Consider the following 19,932-nt stretch of genomic DNA (forward strand, 5'->3'; position numbering starts at 1 on the left):
TGGGCTAGCTGGGGGGATCACAGGCAAGGCATCCCCTGTGGCTTGTGGGCAGTCTACGTCTATGACACAAGCAATAGGATACGTGTCCCGTTGATGCCTTCTGAGAGCCCTGGCTGCTGGTCTCCCAGCCCCTTATACCCTCCAGTCATTAGCACACTTCAGTATTCTGAGTGCGCCAGAAATAAACAGGTCTCTTTGACGGCATCCCACACAGCTGGGGATGCCAGTAGCATTCACTCACACACAGTCTCACTTTTCTCCTTGGGAGAAACCACCGGCTGAGAAAATTCTCTTGGCACTGAGCTGTGCTGCCTTGGGGGAGGGGTGAAGCAGTTAACTTATAACCGTTCCTCTTACCCTCTTTATCACATCTAATCTTGGATAGTTTTTGCTCCAACAGTGTGCTGGAACTTCTCTGCTGGAGTCCCAGACTTCCGCAAAGGCACTCCCATCTGTGGCTGATCCTCAAAATCAGTGTTCTTTGTGGGAAAAAATGGTGGAAAACTCTTCTTCCTCCATATTGATGATATCACTCCAGGAAAGATTTCTTAACAAATATTCCACACACATGCACAAAAATTAACCATAGTGAAAAAGATTGATAAATACAGAAAACCGTAACAAAGTGAAATGATAAGTCAAACCCTAAACACAGACAGTTTCATACATTTAACAAAGAAAAAGCCTCCAGAAGATATAATGTAAATAACTTCTAGAAATAAGTAAGAGAAAGATGAACAAAAATAAGTAAAGCACAAACTCACCTATTATAGAAGAGGAAACCCAGGGGCCAATAAAGACATAAAAGTTGGCTGATTTCATCAGAAATAAGATAAATGCAAACTGAGACCATGAGATACTATGTTAAATGTACCAGACTGGCAAACTTTTTGAGTCAAGCCCTATGAAGTTCTTTTTTTTTTTTTAAAGATTTTATTTATTTATTTGAGAGAGAGAGACACAGCGAGAGAGGGAACACAAGCAGGGGGAGTAGAAGAGGGAGAAGCAGGTTTCCTGCAGAGCAGGGAGCCTGATGCGGGGCTCGATCCCAGGACCCTGGGATCATGACCCGAGCCGAAGGCAGACGCTTAACGACTGAGCCACCCAGGCACCCCAAGCCCTATGAAGTTCTTAAAAAAAAAAAAAAAAAGTGGGACACTACTAGGTGTCTATATTGGCTGGTTTGGGAAAACCATGTGACATTATTCCATGAAAGTGAAGATATGCATTCCCCATGACCCTGTGACTCCACATCCAGGTGCATACGCCAGAGGAACTCTCAGGTATGTGAAGAGGCAGGTATTAAAATATTCACAGTAGCTCAGTTCATAATAGCAAAAAAAATTTACATAAATAGCCCACTTGTTCCACTCAAGGAGAACAGACAAATATATTGTGATTATTCACATGATGGAATATCATACCAGTGTTAAAAGTAATTGATCTAAGCTACACACACAAACATGGATGAATCCACTGATACTACGTTGAAATGAAAAAAAAAAAAAACAAACCCAAGTCATAGAGAGTAGGGTGTGATTCTATTTATATAAAGTTCAAAAACAATAAAAATAGTATATTATTTAGGGAAATGTACATATGTGGTAAATGAATGGCAACCCTCAAACCCCTCCTCTGAATCAGAGAGAAGGGGATGAGATGGAGAAGGTCCCATAAGCAAGCCCCAGGGTGGGTAAATTTATGTTTTTTATGTTGACTGGTGGGGGGGGAGTCTCTGTTGTTTGCTTCAAGGTTATACTTCATAATTTACATATATTCTGTTGTAGGTGCCATATATTTTGTTCTACTAATAAATATTTCACCATTTAAAATGGAAAAGATGAGCTGTATTTTAAAATGTAACTGCCAGCAGAATAAGAAACTAGCTGCTTGCCTTTTAAATGTCTGCAGAGAGTAAAGCACGCTGAATGGAGTGCTTTGAGAAAGAACAATAAAAATTAGAAGGACCAGGGTGCCTGGGTGGCTCAGTCGTTAAGCGTCTGCCTTCGGCTCAGTGGTCTCAGAGTCTTGGGATCGAGCCCCGCATCAGGCTCCCTGCTCAGCGGGAAGCCTGCTTTTCCCTCTCCCACTCCCCCTGCTTGTGTTCCCTCTCTTACGTCTCTCTCTCTCATTCTGTCAAATAAATAAAATGTTTAAAAAAAAAAATCAGAAGGACCGATGAAAAACACGTAAAAGCAGAAAGATAAAAAGAATAACTTGAAATCATTCACATATACAGAGGAGATTTCACAAGAAACAGTCACCCTGGTTTAAGCAAATTGATTTGTATTAAGAGACATACTGGAATAAAATATCACAGAGAAGTAAAATAAAAATGAGAGGCAAAGATAGCAGGCAAATCTGAACAAAAGAGAAATGAGGGTGGTGCTCTAATTTTAGACAAAGCGGAATTCAAAGGCCATAAAACATTCAATTGGGCAAGACCCCTTTATATTAATAAGTGACATAATCCACAAATAATGAACACTAATATACTTAAGAACATAAAACCCAAATAGAGCAAACAGTGGTGGAAGCAAGAAATTGGCAAAAACAGAGCTCCAGTGCAAGACACTAATCTGGATCGTGGAGCAAATGGTGTTTGTGGGAAAAGATGAGATGAGGCTAACAGCAGCAGCTGCGAGCAGGGGCAGAACCCTGTAGTTGTCTTCTCAGTTGTGTCCCTGAATTTTCCAGGTTTTCTAGAACATGTAGCTAATACATAGTGTGCGGAAAAAAACTTCATCAAGATCTCTGTTTGGGAGGCGCCTGGGTAGCCTCAGTCAACTGAGCGTCTGACTCTTGATTTTGGCTCGGGTCATGATCTCAGGGCCCTGGGATCCACCTCTGCATCCAGCTCTGTGCTCAGCATGGAGTCTGCTTGGGATTCTCTTTCCCCCTCTCCCTCTGCCCCTCCCTTCACTCGTGCTCTTTACCTCTCTCTGAAATAAATAAATAAAATCTTAAAAAAAAAAAAAAAGACCTGTGTTTGGTAATACCACACAATAAGAAAGGCAGGTAATGTCTTTCTTCCTCCTAAAGTCAATCTGATTTTAAAAGCTTTTGTTAGTCATTAGATAATACTGCTTATCTACAGTGCAACTTCAATTTCAATTTCAATTTTTCTATCAATAGTTGAACCACACAAGATAGCAGAACGATCAAATCTGAAACCTTTGAGTTTTCTTTTCATCCCTAATCAGAATTTTTGTATTTTAATAAGAATTGGAACCTACAGAAATTTGATTTCAATGCACATACAAATCAGGGTAAAATATGTATGTTCCAATCCAAAAAAAGATTATTCAGGAATCAAAGATAAGGTCTGTGAGTAATATTCTTCATTAAGAGAGGTTGGACATTTGAAAGAAAATCTGATAACTAATAGCCTATAAGTTACAATTTTTTTTAGAGCTGGATAAGTAGAGACAGTTCCTCAGAATTGCATATTAAATTCACTTTCAATTAATACAGTTCAGCATTTTAGTCTTATGATTTGTATGCTTGGTAATACTTTCAAAATTAACTGTGCCACAGACAGACATACCACATACTTCTCAGCTGCAATAATTTTTCTAATGCTATATCTTTATAACAGTAATTGCCTTCTTTCTGAAAGACTATGCAGTTTGAATCTAGTGACACTTCATTTATTACTTTTCTTATATTAGACCTACCTCAGCATATTAGACTTTTTTTTTTCCTTAACGACTTTTTTCTGTTAGAAGACCATGAAGACCAGGGCAAAGGAAGTGCATTAGGAAAGAGGCATTTTAGAGGCGGCAGGAATTTCTAAGGTGGACATCAGACAATTCTTTTTTTTTAAGATTTATTTATTTATTTGAGAGGGGGAGAGCACAAGTAGAGGGAGCAGCAAGCAGAGGGAGAAGCAGGCTCCCTGCTGAGCAAGGAGCCCGATGCGGGGCTCGATCCCAGGACGCTTAACCGACTGAGCCACCCAGGCATCCCAACATCAGACAATTCTTATCAAAAACAGACTGTACAGGAGACTCTCTATTTCCTTTAACTATAGGTGCTTTTGGCAAATGTCTATATACAAAAGGCTATGAAATTTGCAGGACTCATCATTAATACAGTGAGTTAAATTGCCGGCACAGCAAAACACACATTAAGTATGTCACAGGCCATGCCACTGCCACTCTCAGTTGAGGGGTCACCCTGCACCTGCTCCCTGGTCAGTTAGGACCCATCACAACACCTGGATCAGGAGACAGAGCTCCTCTTGCCCTGACAGCAGACTCTATCTTTTCCAGACCATAAGCATCAGGTGATTGGGTCGGTATTGGAGCAAAACGAGTCAAGAGCCAGTTACTAAAGTATGACCAGGAAGCACGTCTAAGAGGCTACTCCACGGACTGGTAAGTTTGGGCAGTCATCTATCTCTTGATGCTGGAAGTGCTCAAGCACAGGCTGAGGACAACTCTGAAAGCTAGAAAGATTTGAGAACCAGCTGGTGGTTCAACCACAGCCATCCCTTTCTCCCAAAAGTTTCTGCAGTTGAATTTCTCCTGGACTCTTAGGCCTTGTGCTCTTCTTGCTTCTTGGATTTTGGTGATGTTGTTCTGCTGGCTTGGCAAGGATTCCACTCTCCAATCCAGCTGCACAAGTGTCACCTGTCTAATAAAGGTTGAACCCCATTCTCCCTGTAAGATGCAGTCTGATTCAACCCTAGTGGAAGCAATAGGACCTAATGAAAAGAGCAGACCCTGTAGAAGTAGATGGACCTAGATTTCTCTAACCAAACTTTGGCAAGTTCTCTATCCAAACCTGTGACCTTGGCCAATTACACATTACTTTTGGAAGGAGTGTGTTCTTCACTTGTAATAGTGAACACTTGTCTTGGAGGGCTGTTATGAGCTGATACACAAAAAGCACCAGCAAAGCATCATCTCCTTTCATCTTTTGAAATAAAAATTATGTGTAATTCATTTCTTGATTAAGTTCTAACTTACAACTATTTCCTATTATCTTCTATTAAAATTTTAATACCTTTATTGCTGTTTATATTTTTCCAACTCATACCATTTCCTCATCTAGAATCTAAACTTTTGAAGGCAAGACCATATCTTATGCTTCCTTGTTCCCAACTCAACTCACAGCTCTGCACCTTGCACAGTGTATTTTGTTATCTGGAGGACTCCTGTGGCACCACTGACTCTGAGCCCCATCACTTGACAGTTCTGAAAATTACTGCTTGCTGACCATGTGCTTTATGTGTCCAGGACACACAGGATAAAGAGCTGGCTGTAAGACAGAATCAGCCCAGGGTCATACACGTGAAGGTCATCTACTGACACACACTGGGAAACACATAACTAAGCCTCAGTAATCAGCAGCAGGGCAAACTCTTCTCTTCTGGAAACATCCTAAACTTTGCTGATGCCCACAACTGGGGGATACTAGATACTGGGTTTATCATCATCAAGAAATTGATCAGGGTCTGGGGATTCAGCTATATGCAACCCATCTCACAGCATATTAACCAGTGGACATGGATTACAAGTAAACCACTCAAGCCATCGATAGACAGATATATAGAGAGAGTCTAGGACGCCATGCAGAGGCACATACTCAGACATCTGCAGCATGGAAGTATGCCTGCTCCATAAGGCTCCCGAGCTCCCAAAGACCACCGCCTGTCCTCAGTACTATTCCTATGGGCCTTATGGCTCTCCAGTCTCTGCCCTTGGAGGGAGAGAGCAAAATGCCCCAGACTGGCCTGTGGACATAATTCCATCTCTCTAAAAAGATTCTCAACAGCCAGTCAGAAGCAACAACTAGGGGAAAGTCTATTACAGTTGTTTCCAGGCACAATTCAAAATGATGCATTTAATTCGTTATGCTTTTAGGCACATGACTACCTTATTAGATATCTTTACCTTGTTTTTAATTTTCCTATCTAAGCTCATTGTCTCTTGTAGAGAGTAAGTTTTATTACATTTTCAATTAAAAATGTGCCTGATGGATCAAAACAAAAGAATTTATACTGAGAAGTAAATGACTCAAGCAAATATTAAAAAAAAGTCATGTTTTAATAAAATTGGGTATTTTACCAATGACCGTTTTTAATTTCACTTGGCCTTGAGTGGTTTTCTTACGCTCTATTTTAATTAGTCTGTGTCAGTCTTGGTTTTCTGGTGAGACTACCTCTCCCTAATGAAATTTAATACTGTTGTAAACTTAAAAACGAGCGTATTAGTCTATCTTCATAAACAAGATAGAAGGTTTTAGGTACTTAAGCAGCTTTATTAGCAGAGTAAGAGTCTGCATTGTTTCAAAGACCTGTACAAATTTGTGCACATCTTACTTCCTTCTCCTCTTCAGCACTTAAGGAATGAAGGCTTCATCTTTAATGTAATCAAGCAAAATACATTCTCTGGAAGAGAGGTCATGATCTTGACTGTAAGAAATCCCCAAAGTGGATTTATAACGAATTTTCTGAATAAATAATGACTCCAAATACATTTACATTAAATATATTAACCTTTAGCTCACCTATATTTTTAAATAGCATATTAAAGTTATATTTGAGCTCAATTCATGAGCTTGAAAGAAAGCCCTAGAGGCTTTCTATAAATCATATTAAAGGTTAAAGTGATTAAAACATTTTTTTCCATAAAATATCGCCAAACATACAAACCCATAGTGAAACTAAAGCTGAATTTCTGATGGGCACAGCAGAAAACATTTCCATTGGTACAAAAATTCAAAGACACTTTTAAAAAGAAGTTAATATATGCAGCATAAGATTTTAAGCTTTCTTATATTGGAAAATGATCGCCATAGCAATGAAAAGAGAGGGAAAAAAAACCACCCTAATCCAGGTTGAAGTTCATTCATCATACATTTCCAATTCCTTGGCATTTGCATGTTTCATTAAATACCACAGTTGAGGAAAAAAACAATAACAGAATTCAAGCTGAATGGAAGGGCAATGAAAGCTATTTTTTTCATCATTTATCTGTAGGTTTCCAATAAATCTGGCACTGTAAGAATCAGTCATTTATACTTGGGTATAAATATATAGGGCTGGTTTCTCTAAACTTCGGAAGAATTATTTTTTTTATTTTTTAAGGAAAGCTATTCGGGTTTTTTTTAAAGATTTATTGGGGGGGTGGGGAGGGGCAGAGGAAGAGAGAGAATCTCCAGAAACTCCCCACTGAACGTGGAGCCCTACGCAGGGCTCAATCCCGCAACCCCGAGATCATGACCTGAGCCAAAATCAAGAGTTGGATGCTCAACTGGATAAACCATCCAGGCACCCCTAAACTTGGGAGTAACATCTGGTAAACATCTATTAGTACCACTTCTGGGGAAGCTCCAATGAATTAAGCTCCAACAGACTGAAGATGTTCTGGCCACTGCCCACAATCCAAAACGAAACATTAGTGGGAGAGCTAATCCCAGCTCTTGGTGCCACATATTTGGGTTTCTCAGCGCTGGAATGTTCCCTGCAGCTTAAGAACCACCCAAACACCTGCTGGAATGAATGCAAAACTATGGGAGCTGGCTTTTTCGAGAAAAGAGAATATGAAAGAAAAAAAAATCTTCCTCTCTCTGGCAGCTTCTAATGAAAAGGAAATCATGAAATAATGAATCGGACATAAAAGCATTTTATTTAGTCTGATGCTGTGCTGCAGTTAAGTCTTAGCCTGACGTGCTAAGGGAGCTGAATTTATGCTTCAGTAAGCTAAAGAAAGAGGGTTTTTGTTGTTGCTAAATTTAAAGATCTCAAGTAAGCCAGCATAGCACAGTGATTAGGAGCAGATCCTCTAGGGCCCTGTCGGCCTGAGCTGGTGTCCAGTCTAATGTTTACTCCCCACTCCCGTCCTGTGCCTCAGTTCCTCCTTTGGGTGGGATGGTAACAGAGGTGCCCCACTGGGGTGTCACGAGAACCAAGTGGTGAGGACACTTGAAGAGGGCCTGGTCCATAGAATATTTTAAACCATGCTCATTAGTACGGAAGCTAAACGGAAATGATGCCATGGGTCTGGACTAGTGTTTTTTTTTTTTTAAGTGCCTCAGGAGGCTCTGTTGTGCAGGCAGGGTGGAGGCTGGCCTAGAGGTTAAGAGCATGGGCATATTCCCCGGGTTTAAACCTGACCTCTGCCCCTCAAGAGCTTCAAAACCTTGGGCACAATTAAACCTTGTACTCACTTCATAGAATGGTCCTTACATGAGTGTCTGGAACATGGAGAATGACTGATAACTGTTAGTAATTACTGTTGTCATTATCATCATCACCATCAGCCCAGGACAAGCCTGGCCTGAGGCACCTCTGAACCTTCACAATGGATACTGAAGTTGGAAAAGCAGTTCTGCCCGGTGGAAAATCAACTTTAGTGCTCCTCTGTGAGCTCGCTGCCTCTCACAGGAGGCCTGACATAGATCCCGCCAGTCCCCACGGACCTCTTGCTTTCACAGATCCCAAAGATGGCCCTCCCGTCCCAGGGCAGGTTTACCCAGGTGGGGGAGGCAGGAACTATGAAGGGCTGCATGCCACCCCAGCAAGGAAACAGAAGACACCAAGCAACCAACCATACCACCGACCTACCCACATCAACACAGTCCTGCCTTTGTACATATGAACATGATAACCAAGGATGGGCTGACATTTGAGTAAAACAAATTTCCTGAAAAGCTAGGTGAGTAAAGAGGCCACCTGACCTGTGGGGGGGAGGGGGGAAGGTGAGAATACAGAGGAGTGAGGAAACCTGATAAATAAAATTCTAAATTAATACCCCTGAAGGAGACAGCACCCATACAATGGGTGCTTCATGAAATGTGAACGTATTGCTATGAAAAAGAAGCAATTAGAGAACAAGAAGAGTTCTCTGAAAATAATATGTTTCAAAATGAAACATTCAGCAGAAGGGTCAAATAGTAGAATGAAGGGGGCTGAGGCCCAAATTAATTATCCAGAAAATAAAACAGAGGAAATAACCCAGAAAGTAAGAAAGAAAAAGGAAAATATTAAAAAATGTAAAGAATTATTTGGCGTCAATTTAGCAGGTAGAATATCCTTCTACCTACACCAAGTAGGTTAAATTCTAGAAGGCAGAGAAATATGAGAAGAGATAGAATCAAAAACTTAATGGAAGAAATTTCCCCAGAAAATTTCCCTTGAAATATCCAACAGACAACTAATCAGGTCCAGAACAATAGGTCACTATGGTGTGTTGTAGCCAGATATAAGATCAACACACAATAAATCAAACAGTATCATTGTTCCAGAAATTACAACAGAAAATATATCCCCATCTCTCAAAAACATAGATATTACTTGTCCAGAATATATAAAACCAATGTAATCACAACCAAATTCAAATCATTATCAGTATAAAACTTTACAAAGTGATTCAAAATTTACTGAAGAGAAAATACATGTAAGTAGCAAAATATATGAAAAAATAAAAGAGTGACTTATAAAGCTAGACTAATTAAAACATTGTACTGGCTTAAAAATGGACCAACAGACTCATAAAACAGAATGGAGATTAATAAACAGACCCAAGTCCAGAGCAGTAGGAAGGAGGAGGACACACTTCACTTGTGAGGAGAAATATTAAACATTCAAAAATTGCTGCTGGAGAAATAATTACTCATTTGGAAAAAGTAAAGTTAGAGCTTTACGCTTCATACCACATTTTAAAGTAAGTTTGGGATCAATTACCTAAACATAAAAAGTAAAACTATAAATGTTTTGGAAATACACAGGAAAATAATTTCAGAATTGTGGGGCAAGAACAATCTTTTAAAGTAAGAAACCCTAGACACCACATAAGAAAACAAGAACAACAGAGTTTGCAAGATAAAAAGCTAACAAGTCTATATTTTTAAAAAAAGACACTTCATTAAAACTAAAAAGGCAAAGACAAACAACAGATTGGAATAAAATATTAGCCATTTAAATCAGAAAAGAATTACTATATGAAGAAATCCCACATACCAAGGAACCAGTCTTACAGAAAATAGACAAAACAAATGAACAAGCAATTCACAAAAGAAATTCAAATGAATAATAAAGTCCTGCTATTTGTTGGCTTTATGTCTCATCTATTCTCTGTTCCCCTTTTCTTTTTTTTTTTTCTGCCTTCTTTTGGATAATTGGGTATTTTGCATGACTCCATTTTATTTCCTTTGTTGGCTTATTACCCAACTCTTTTTTTTTAATTTTAGTGGTTGCTTTACAGTTTATAGTATACATTTTAGCATATAGCACTTTGCCTTCAAGTGACAGACTTCTTCACATATCTTTTTTTTTTCTTTAAGATTTTATTTATTTATTTGACAGAGAAAGACACAGTGACAGAGGGAACACAAGCAGGGGGAGTGGGAGAGGGAGAAGCAGGCCTCCCGCGGAGCAGGGAGCCCGATGCGGGGCTCGATCCCAAGGCCCTGGGATCATGACCTGAGCCGAAGGCAGACGCTTAACAACTGAGCCACCCAGGCGCCACTTCACGTATCTTTTATGAGCCTTACATTGTATACCTACCCCCCTCACCTTTACACTATTTTCTTCATACATATGTTAAAAATCCCACAAAATGCTGGTGTGTTTTTCTTCATATTTCCTGTCCTGTGTGTGCATTGAGCTTCTCAGATCTGTGGGTTTATAGTTTTTATCTAATTTTCAAGATAAAATTGGCTATTATTTTTTTTTGAACTGAGATTCAACTGACATATAACATTATATATTTTTTATAAAGATTTATTTATTTATTTCAGAGAGAGAAGTGAATGAGAGAGAGAGAGGAGAGAGAGGTCACAAGGGTGGGGGTAGGAGCAGAGGGAAAGAGAAACCCAAGCGGACTCCACATTGAGCACAGAGCCTGACTCAGGGCTTGATCTCATGACCCATGAAATCATGACCTGAGCCCAAACCAAGAGTCAAACACTTAACCAATTGTGCTACCCAGGCACCCCAACATATATTATATTAGTTTCAGAGGTACAACATAATGACTTGACACAAAATGATCGCCACAATAAGTCTATTTAACGTCCATCACCACACCTTGTCACAAAACATTTTTTCTTGTGATAAGAACTTTTAAGATCTACTTTCTTATTTTTTAATATTTTTTCTGTTCATCCCCCCTCCTTTAGGGACCCCCATTCCACACAGAGCCTTCTTGAAAATCTCCCCTATAGCTCACTAATGCTCCTTTCATTTTTCACAAAATTTTTTTCTCCATCTTCTACATTTGGATAACGTCTATTGCAATGTCTTGAGTTCACTAATCTTCCCTTCTCTCTTACTTTTTTAAAAATTTATTTATTTGGGGGGGGGGCGGCCTTAAGCAGACTCTCCACTGAGCATGAAGCCCAAAGCAGGGCTCATTCCCACAACCCTGAGATGATGACCTGAGCAGAAACCAAGTGTCAGATGCTTAACTGACTGAGGCACCCAGGCGCCCCTCTTCTCTCTTATTGAATCTGCCATTGATCTCATCCAGTGAATCTTTTCTCTCTTATATTGAATTTTTCATCACTCAGAGTTCAAACAGGTATTTTTTTATACCTTCCTGTCTCTAGTTAACTTTTTGAACATCTGGAATACAGTTATAACTGTTTTAATGTCCCTGTTGCTCTTTCTAACATGTGGGTAAGTTTTATATCAGTTTAAATTGGTTTCTTTTTCTCCTCATTTCAGGTTGTATTTTCTTGTTTCTTGGCATGCCTAGTAATCTTTGATTGAATGCCAGACATTGTGATTATTATCTTGTTGGTGCTGGATATTTTTGTACTCCTATGAACATTCTTGGACTTTATCCTAGGACACAATTAAATTAGTTGGAAATGGTCTGATTCCTTTGGATCTTGCTTTTAAGATTTGTCACTGTGCTCGCTTCAGCAGTACATATATTAAGATTTGTCACAAAGGACTGGAGTGACATGTACTCTGGGGTTAATTATTCCCCATTACTGAGGCTAGATTCTTCTAAAAGTATTCTACTCCACTGCCCGAGCAAATCATGAGGTTTTCCAGTCTGGATGGTAGGAAAGCCCTGCTTTTTTTCCTGTACTGTTCCCTCTAATCCACTCAGATGATTCTTTCCTGACCTCAGGTAGTTTCCTCATATGAAAAAGCTGATCAATATCAGCTGAATACTCACAGGGGATCCTCTAAAGACCTCCAGAACTCTCTGTTGTGGAAATCTCCCCTCTTTGTCCTGTGAACTCTAGCCTCCTTTAAATCCCCAGACCTTCACCTTCTTCTGCTTAACTCAGTGAGTGTGCCAAGCTCTTCCCATGTTTCCCTTACCTGTGCTGCAGCCTGGAAACTGCCTCACAGTTGGAGGCTGGGTACAATCTTAGGACTTACTATTAATGGTAGAGGATCAAGGTAGAAGGAATATAGAGTAGAATCAGGTGAGATTTATTGCTAAGCAGAGATCCTGGCATTCAATGTTTAGCTGGAGGAGTTAAGAAAAGCTCAGTTTGTTCAGTTTACTAACATATGAATCCAAAGGTGGGCTACTCTAAATGAAGTTGAAATGCCAGACTTCCTTGGTATACCATAAGAGGAAGAGATCTAAAGGCTTACGGAGACTGGAATAAGAATGCATTGATCCTATAAGACTTGCTCACCTGCCCTGGAGGATCCAGGGAACACACTTTTCACCACAACTATAAGAAATCTGTGAGAGGAACTCTAACATCCTTGAAGTGCGTTGTGGTAACTCTTCTCTGCAGGTCAGAAATTAGAGTGGGAATGTCTATGCTACCATCAAACTAGGTTCCCTAAATGCAATAAGGATTATGGAATTCCAGGGTGGCAGGGACCAAGTGACAGCACTTAGTCACCAAAGACCATGTGGGTATGATTACTGAGTGGACAGTGGGGCCAAAGCAGTACTCAGAAGAGTCTGACTCACAGAGGTGCTTGGTGTTGACTCCTACAGGTTCTATTTCTTTAATTAAACTTTCACTGATACACATTCCCATCTTGGTTGATAAAATTTTGCAATAAAAGTAAACCAAAAAGCCAGACTCCTCAAATAAAAGTAAACCAAAAACCACATTCCTCAAACAGTATAATATAAAATACAAACAGTACTTCACTCAAATTTTTTTTTAAAAAATTATACTACCTGTGATTATGTGTGAGACTAGTTCCATTATTGATAAATAAGCAATCACAAGATGTTACATTGAATCTTCCAAAAATTATTTAAATCAGAGCTATATAATCTGATTCCTAATCATAATCCAGCATAATGTAGAACCTTTTATAGTTTAATGTAAGGAAGACAATTATCTCAACCACAGGAGACACTTCTCAAACTATTACAAAAAAACAGAAGAGGAAGAAAAGCTTCCAAAGTCATTCTGAGGCCAGCATTACCCAGACACCAAAACCAGACAAAGACACTACAAAAAAAAAAAAAGAAAACTACAGGCCGATATCTCTGATGAACATAAATACAAATATCCTCAACAAATAAATACAGCAAACAGAAGACAACAATATATTAAAAAATTATTTATCATAAAAAGGTAAGATTTATTCCAGGGATGCAAAGGTGGTTCACTATTCACAAATCAATCAATGTGATACATCACATTAACAAGAGAAAGGATAAAAACCATATAGTCATCTCAATAGATGCAGAAAAAGCATGTGAAAAAGTACAACATCCATTCATGTTAAAAACTCTCAACAAAGTAGGTTTAGAGGGAACATACCTCAACATAATAAAGGCCCTATATGAAAAACCAACAGCTAACACCATACTCAATGGTGAAAAACTAAGAGCTTTCCCTCTAATGTCAGGAACAAGACAAGGATGTCCACTCTCACCACTTTTATTCAGCATGGTACTAGAAGTCCTACCTGCAGTGATCAGACAAGAAAAAGAAATAAATGGCATCTAAATTAGTAAGGAAGAAGTAAAACTTTCACTATTTGCAGATGACATGATACTATATGTAGAAAACCCTACAGACTCCACCAAAAAACTACTAGAAGTGATAAATGAATTCAGTAAAGTTGTAGAATACAAATTCAATATACAGAAATATGATGCATTTCTATATAGCAATAATGAAGTAGCAGAAAGAGAAATTAAGAAAACAAGCCCATTTACAACTGCACCAAAAATAATAAAATACCATAACCAAGGAGGTGAAAGACCTCTACTCTGAAAACTATAAAACACTGATGAAAGAAATTAAAGATGACACAAATGGGAAGTTACTCCATGCTCATGGATGAGAAAAACCAATATTGTCAAAATGTCCAGACTACCCAAAGCAATCTACAGATTTGAAGCAATCTCTAACAGAATACCAACAACATTTTCACAGACCTACAACAAATAATCCTATAATTTGTATAGAACCCCAAAAGACTCCAAATAGCCAAAGGAATCCTGAGAAAGAAGAACAAAGCTGAGGTATCACAATCCCAGATTTCAAGATATACTACATAGCTGTAGTAATCAAAAGTAAAGTATGGTATGGCATAAAAATAGACACATAGATCAATGGAACAGAATAGAGAGCCCAGAAATAAACCCATGATTATATGGCCAATTAATTTGTGACAAAGGAGGTAAGAACATACAACAGGGAAAAGACAGCTTCTTCAACAAATAATGCTGGGAAAACTGCACAGCTACATACAAAAGAATGAAACTGGACTACTTTCTTATCCATACACAAAAATAAACTCAAAATGGATTAAAGACCTAACTGCGAGACCTGGACTGGAAACCATAAAACTCCTCGAAGAAATCATAGTAATTTCTTTGCCATCAGCCACAGAAACATTTTTCTAGATATGTGTCCCCAGGCCATGGAAACAAAAGCAAAATTGTCTAATTTTTATTGGGACTACATCAAAATGAAAAGCTTTTGCATACTGAAAGAAATCATCAACAAAATGACAAGGCAACTTACTGAATGGGAGAAGATATTTGCAAATGATATATCTGATAAGGGGTTAATATTCAAAATATATAAAAAACTTATACATACAATTCCATAAAACCAAATAATCTGATTTAAAAATAGGCAGAGGACCAGAGAATAGAATTTTTCCAAAGAAGATATACAGACGACCAACAGACACGTGAAAAGATGCTAAACATCACTAATCATCAGGGAAATGCAAACCAAAATCACAATGAGATATCACCTTACACCCATCAGAATGGCTAGAATCAAAAAGACAAGAGATAACAAGTGTTGGGGAGGATGTAGAGAAAAAGGAGCCCTTTTGCACTGTTGGTAGGAATGTAAATTGATGCAACCACTGTGGAAAACAGTATGGATGCTCCTTAAAAAATTAAAAATAGAGTTACCATATGATCCAGTAATTCCACTACTGGGTATTTACCCAAAGGAAAAGACATATGCATCCGATGTTTATTGCAGCATTATTCACAATAGCCAAGCTATGGAAGCTACCCAAATGTCCATCCACAGATGAATGGATAAAGAAAAAGTTGTATATATGCACAAAGGACTATTACTCGGCCATGAAAAAGGCTGAGATCTTGCCATTTGCAACAACATGAATGGACCTTGAGCATATAATGCTAAGTGAAGTAAGTCAGACTGAGAAAGACAAATGCATATGATTTCACTCACGTGGAATTTAAGAAACAAAACAAATGAGCAAACAAAGGGGAAAAAGAGACAAAAACAAGACTCTTAAATATAGAGAACTGGTGGTTAGCAGAGGGGAGGTGGCGGGGGTGGCTGAAACAGGTAAGGGGGACTAAGACCACACTTACCATGATGAGCACTGAATAATGTACACAGCTGTTGAATCACTCTATTGTATATCTGGAACTAATATTATATTATATAACAATTATAAATTAATATAACAATATACCTGAAACTATATAACTAATACAAGTATAGATTAATTACACTTCAATAAAAAAAGAAAAAAAGAACCACAGTAATGCAAAAATACCTATTCTCCACTGAAATAGCTATCACCACTTTCCAGCATTATGAAAGGCTCTTATAAAATAGCAGGGCAAAAAAGTCACAGTATTTTTCTCCTCCTCCTCCCTCTGGCATCACATTCACCAGTCTGGAAGGGGCAATCTCCCTCCCCGTCCTCTCAGACATCATGCTGCCCCCCTCCCTTGCTTTTTCCTAACAGAGGCTCCCCTCCAACATATCAATCACTCTAGGCAAAATGTATACCCCTCCTCATCCCATTCTGTCTTACAAGATCAGACTGATGAAAAGAAAGGAGATGTAGCAGAGACTAGGACAGGCCCCCAGGCACGAGGCCTCCAGAGGAAAGATATTGTCAACAGGCCAGTGACAGCACCAAAACCCTGCCTTCAGCATGCCCACGCATGGCTGTCCTCACCCAGCAGCCCCCCCGCAGGGCGTCGGGCATGGCCGTGCAGGCCCTGCATCAGCAGGGCCCAACACTGCCTCTTTCAACCACCCCAAGGGACAGACATTTTCCTTCAGAGAGAGCAACTCACTCTGGCAGGGGAGGGGTCCTTCGTGGGGACAGGGGGCTGCGGTGAGTCCCCTGGAAATGAACCAGAATAGTCACAGTGATTCCTTCAGTTTTCTACATCGAGGAAGAAGGAAACACTAACACTAAGGTAGAGGATAGAAGCAAGAGCTTGGGATAAAAGAATTATTTAAGCCAAGACTTCAAGCCATTCTAGCTGAGTCTAGAGAGTGAGTTTTTACTAACAAATCAAAAGGCTGTACTGTCACAACTGATATGTTATTAAACACTACATCTGAAACTAATGATGTATTCTATGTTGGCTAATTGAATTTAAATAAAGAAAAAAGACTGTATCGTCCTGGTCAACACAAAAGAATGTTCTTATGGTAGAGACGAACAACTGTCCACCAAAATTCCTGCCCACCTCTTTATAGTATGGAACTGCCCCTGGGAAGTGCCTGTCCAGGAAGGGACTAAATTTCCAGCTTCCTTCCCAGCCCAACAGGGCCACATGACAGGCTCTCCCCAATGGTTTGATGTGTGAGTGATGAGGGTCACCTTTAGACCCATCCCTATTGCCTTTCCCCTTCCATTGAAATACAATGGACTCCACAGGCCTAGGGAACTGTAGAGCCCCTTCTAGAAGGAAGCAACCAGAGTCTCTGGACCTCCTATGATGGGGAGCAGCCCATTGCCTGGAGTGCCCACTCTAGAAAAATCATGTCCTTTGGCTGTGCTTTTGGGTTCTTACCTCATGTCGTGTTAAGTCACTGAAAGTCTGGGGTTTATTACAGCACCTAGTGTTATCCTAACCCATCCCCTTACCTCCCTAAGTAAGGAAAGTGGTCAGCCGAGCTTGGGGAACCCCTTCTCTTCTACCTGGGGCTTGGGCAGAAATAAATCAATGGGAGAAAATGCTCACCACTGCCCAGAGAGTGGCCGGTCCCACACCAATGGATGGGAACTAGGGAGCAGACACTCCGAACGTACTGCTATAGCAGCTCCAGCTGGTGCTTTATCCCTCTTTCTAGGGTGAGGCCCTAGAACACCCCATCCTACTGCTCTGACTTCCCCAGGACACACCTGAGCCAAGTCCACAAGGAGTCCTGACTCCTTGTCAGCTAGAAGCTGCATAGCCTCCTTCACAGTAAAATGCCCAGCGCTGCGAGAATCTCCATCCTGGGACCAGGACTGCGGGTGGGCATGAAGAGCGGCTGGGGGATCACGGACGCCATTCCTCTCATCTTTTCACCACACACCCACCCAAAGGAGTTGTGGCTTTTCCTTGTTCGGCAGCCAGCGTCAGAGGCCTTCCTTGGCCTATACCATGAGGGCAGATGAGGAGGAATGGAACAGGCTGGCCCCATGTCCCCAAAGGGAACCCAAAAGCACAGCCAAAGGACATCGGCCCCACAGCTGGCGTGTCCACCACCATTTCCCTCTGCACCAAGGAGTCAGCTTCTTGACACACTAGTTGTGATTTACTTTAAAATACTCCAGCAAGGGGCTTGGATCAAATAAGACAGGCCAATGTTGATATTTGCAGAAGACAGATGGAGGGTCTACGGGGATTCATTATACTAGCGTCCCTCTTGACTTCTGTGCGTGTTGGAAACTTTCTACATAAAAAAAACTTTTTTTTTTTTTTTGGCAAAGGAAATTTCTCGACAAGTCATAGGAGAAGAGGCTCACTGAATTAATGCCACTCTCTTCCCGATGCCTCCTCAGGATGCTGTGGTTACTCTCATGAGGAGGAGGTGTTTACAACAGGCAGATTTGTGGGATTTTTCTACTCCCATTAATATTTAGTACATGTCATTATCTCCAAACCTAATCACTTAAAGAAGAGATCTTTAAATAATTGATGCCTACAAAAGAGAAGAAAAGCCACACCATGTTTTTTTTTCATTGTCCATCAAAACCCAGAAAACCTCTTCATCTGGCCCTGACATGGACACATAAATATATTAATGCACACACTGAGAAAAACACGCATACAAATCAATAGACATGAATCTGCTCGGGTACTTTCCCAATGGGAAAACTATCCTCTCTTTTCCATCTCCCATGTGGCCTGCTCCTCCCTGGCACAGGGCCACGGCAATGGGAGAAGGGGTTCCAGCGGCACCCCTGTGCTCTTCTATTCAAAAAACATCCTCCTCTGAAACTCCGAGTTTCAGTCCCCAAAACACACACGCAGCTAACCTTTCTTGAACTCTGATGAAGTAGGTGCTGCTCGGGTGCTCGTGTTTACACGCCTAGCACCTATACTTACTAAAATGTCTTTGTTCCCAGCACGTCCACAGAGGACAGCACCCAAACAGAACAAAGGAAGAGGACGCTACGTGAGCATCTCCAACGGGCAGTCTCCGAAGTGGAGAAGGTAGGATGCGCAGTGGTTGTTACCTATGAGCCCTTCTGCACTGGGAGGTTCCGCTTCTATAAAGGTCTGTGGCCCGCTTTCTGCAAAGAAGCCAGAATTCTCTCTGCCAGCACCTTTAAAGCACTCACACCCCCGCAGGGACCCTGCTCCCAGGCGGCTGTGGGGACAGGTGCAGACTTACCACAAGGGAGAGAGGCCTCTTCCAGGAGACCACACCGATGAGCCCTGAGAGCAGCACCTGCAAGGACAAATGGTGCGGGAAGGTAAGACTCTTTGGAAACCTTTAACGGACAATCAACATGGTCCTGCCGTCTCACCTTGAAAAAGGACTACTTCTAGAATCCGGCCCACATGCATGAGCTGGGGAGGGTGGGACACACAATGAGGCTTGTTGTGCGCCCGGACGCTCACAGCCTGCAGCGCTATGGACAGCACGCAGGCCTCCGAGACCACCAGGAGCTCCTGTGAGGTCACTTATGCTCTGCATGCACGGGCCCAGGAACAGATGCACCTGCTGAAAGAGCCTCCGCTGGGCACTCCCTCCACTCTGGTCCCGTGAGTTATTTGGTTGTGTGACTTAAAAATCACAGAGAGGACTACAAATACTACTTTGGGGAAAAGCGGAGCTCCCCCCCTTGCAGGTCATCCGGCCACCTGCCTTCTGTGCATGGGTGCTGGGCATGGCCGACCTGGCAGGCCCCCCCCCCTCCTTTCCCACACTTGGTCCCCCAGCCAGCTTCCCATGTCCCCAGGAGGCGGTGCCACCAGATGAGGCCCCCAGCTTCCCACACACTGACACTGAGCTGCCGGCTCCTTTCCCAGGCCGGCCCCTGGCCTCCGCGGCCCCAGGTCCCACTGAGCATGGCCCCTCCAGGACCTCTTCTAGCAGCCACCCCCGCTCCCCCGGCTCTTCCCTGTTGCCCTAACCCCATGAGCACCCTTGTGTCTTCTGTCTCAGGAGAACCACCCCTCGGGTCCTGGCCCACAATCCCTGAGGCACACGCTGGCCACTGATTCGGACATTCCCAGTCTCCTTGGGTCCAGGCAGGGCCGACAGATCAGGGAGACACAGCTGCCCCCTCCC

General features: G+C 41.3%; 1 protein-coding gene across 1 annotated transcript in view; it reads right to left on the reverse strand.

The window, feature by feature from the left end:
* FAM189A1 (family with sequence similarity 189 member A1) overlaps positions 1–19,932 on the reverse strand; it is a 469,866-nt gene that overhangs the window by 268,033 nt on the left and 181,901 nt on the right. The window contains exon 2 of the mRNA XM_021680436.2: positions 19,030–19,086. Coding sequence (XP_021536111.2) covers positions 19,030–19,086 — 57 coding nt within the window. The remainder of the gene's footprint in view (positions 1–19,029; positions 19,087–19,932) is intronic.

This window comes from Neomonachus schauinslandi, chromosome 9 (assembly GCF_002201575.2).
Source record: "Neomonachus schauinslandi chromosome 9, ASM220157v2, whole genome shotgun sequence".
Classification (NCBI taxonomy): Eukaryota; Metazoa; Chordata; class Mammalia; order Carnivora; family Phocidae; genus Neomonachus; species Neomonachus schauinslandi.